A 1,676-nucleotide genomic window follows, 5' to 3' on the forward strand; every position below is an offset into this window, starting at 1 on the left:
TTTTTTCTTATTGATCAATCTAGCTTACATTTTTAGCACACACAAACAAAAATCAGGAAAAATAAAATGTCGATGAAAAACACGAACAACACAAAACAAAGAAGGTTCCAATCGTGCAAATTTTGCTTCACTGGATAAAGCACTTCTTGACACAGTAATGTCCAGAATCCCCCTCCCCCAGAAAAATACAGGACTGAGACTGAAGCCTTTTTTTTTCCTTTTTTTTTTTCTTTCCTTTTTTTTGTTTTTTGTTTTTCTTTAAGGCTATACAACACAAAGAAATAAAGTATGGAAAGAACACCTCACTGGGCTGAACACTTCATTCTTCTGGCTCTGGAGTGAGCCTTTGACAAAGAAATTGTGTGATCCAAGTTATTTGTCTCATTGGGACAACAACAAGAGAAAGAAAAAGAGGAAAAAAATGAAAGAGAAGAAAAAAAAAAAAAAAAAGAATAAGAAAGTCAATGATCCCAACAATAAAATCCGAAATTGACTTTACAATCACAGGTACAAATTGCTCAGGTCGATAATTTCATTTCTCCTAAAGATCACTGTTGTCTAAAACTAATTAGAGGCGCAGGTTCCCGAGGAATTGTCAATATTCAAAGCAAACATTGGAGTTTAGAAGGTTATCATTCTTCTACCGTGACAGTCTGACGGGGTGACTGGAAATATGGTCAAGTGCTGCCAAGTTCAGGGTGTTGTTAACGACTGAATCCTTGCTCCCGCTCTTGGATCTGTCTCCTATTTGGCCTTCTTTTATAGTGGAAAGACTAAGAAGCCGGAAAAGGTCGAGTATTTCCACCCTCCCATGAGGTTACCCCTTTCCAGTTTGAGATGCACTTTGTCTTCTCTTTCCATGTGGAGCAAGACCCCATTGCTGGCTGCTTCTCTGGTGACATCCTGATCCCCTGCAAAAGCTGAAATCACTGGGTAGCCGTTTTGCATTAAACTTACCTAAAAAGTGCAAAGAGAGAGAACCTGAGTTTTCTCAATACTCTGAATGACTTTTTTTTTCCCCCTGTAAACATCACAACATTTTTCTGCAGGTTACAGGGTTGAATTAAGCTAAGGCAATGCATGATTTCTGCCATGCATACAGACCCCTTTAAAATAACCTACAGTCTCATTCTTCACTTGCTGGTTTTGTAAATGCAACTAATGTCTAGAAATTAGCATTTGGAAAAAAAAAAAATATATAAGGTAAGACAGCATATTCTTTAGATCACAACCCACCTGGATGGTTTGTCTGTTATAGACCTTGACCACGTGGAAACTGAAACTATATATCCCTTTTCTTGGTGCTACAAATATACTGGAAGCAAGATCAAAATGGTTGCCAATATTAACTAACACCTGGAAAGTAAACAAACAAACAAAACAAATTAAAACAAAACAAAAAGGAGAGAAAGAGAGAAATCAGGTCCCACCTTAGAAAAGCACCAGTGAAAACGTGATGTGAGCTACATGACCGATATACAGTCTAGCAAAATGGCATTTGCAGCACAATTAAAAGTGCACTGCAGGGGAAAGGAGCCAAGCTACAGAGGCATTTTAAAAGCATTGCAGTTCATAAAACGATTTAGTTACGCTAAGATGATTTCCAAAGCCTGTTAGATGAAGTGCAAATGTCCACGCCGCACTGTCAATAAAGCAAAGGTGGCAGAAGTGGAGGG

The 1,676-nt window shown here is 38.2% G+C and overlaps 1 protein-coding gene across 1 annotated transcript; it reads right to left on the reverse strand.

Annotated features, from left to right (window-relative positions):
* Nucleotides 1–258: 258 nt before the first annotated feature.
* LOC104523299 (cerebellin-2) lies at nucleotides 259–1,356 on the reverse strand (the record flags this gene model as incomplete). Its single annotated transcript, XM_010165835.1, has 2 exons — nucleotides 259–957; nucleotides 1,237–1,356. Coding segments are annotated over 2 exons (318 nt in total), but the record flags the coding sequence as incomplete, so codon positions are not given.
* Between the last annotated feature and the right edge of the window lie 320 nt (nucleotides 1,357–1,676).

Source organism: Antrostomus carolinensis, unplaced genomic scaffold (genome assembly GCF_000700745.2).
Source record: "Antrostomus carolinensis isolate BGI_N321 unplaced genomic scaffold, ASM70074v2 scaffold7394, whole genome shotgun sequence".
NCBI classification, from domain to species: domain Eukaryota; kingdom Metazoa; phylum Chordata; class Aves; order Caprimulgiformes; family Caprimulgidae; genus Antrostomus; species Antrostomus carolinensis.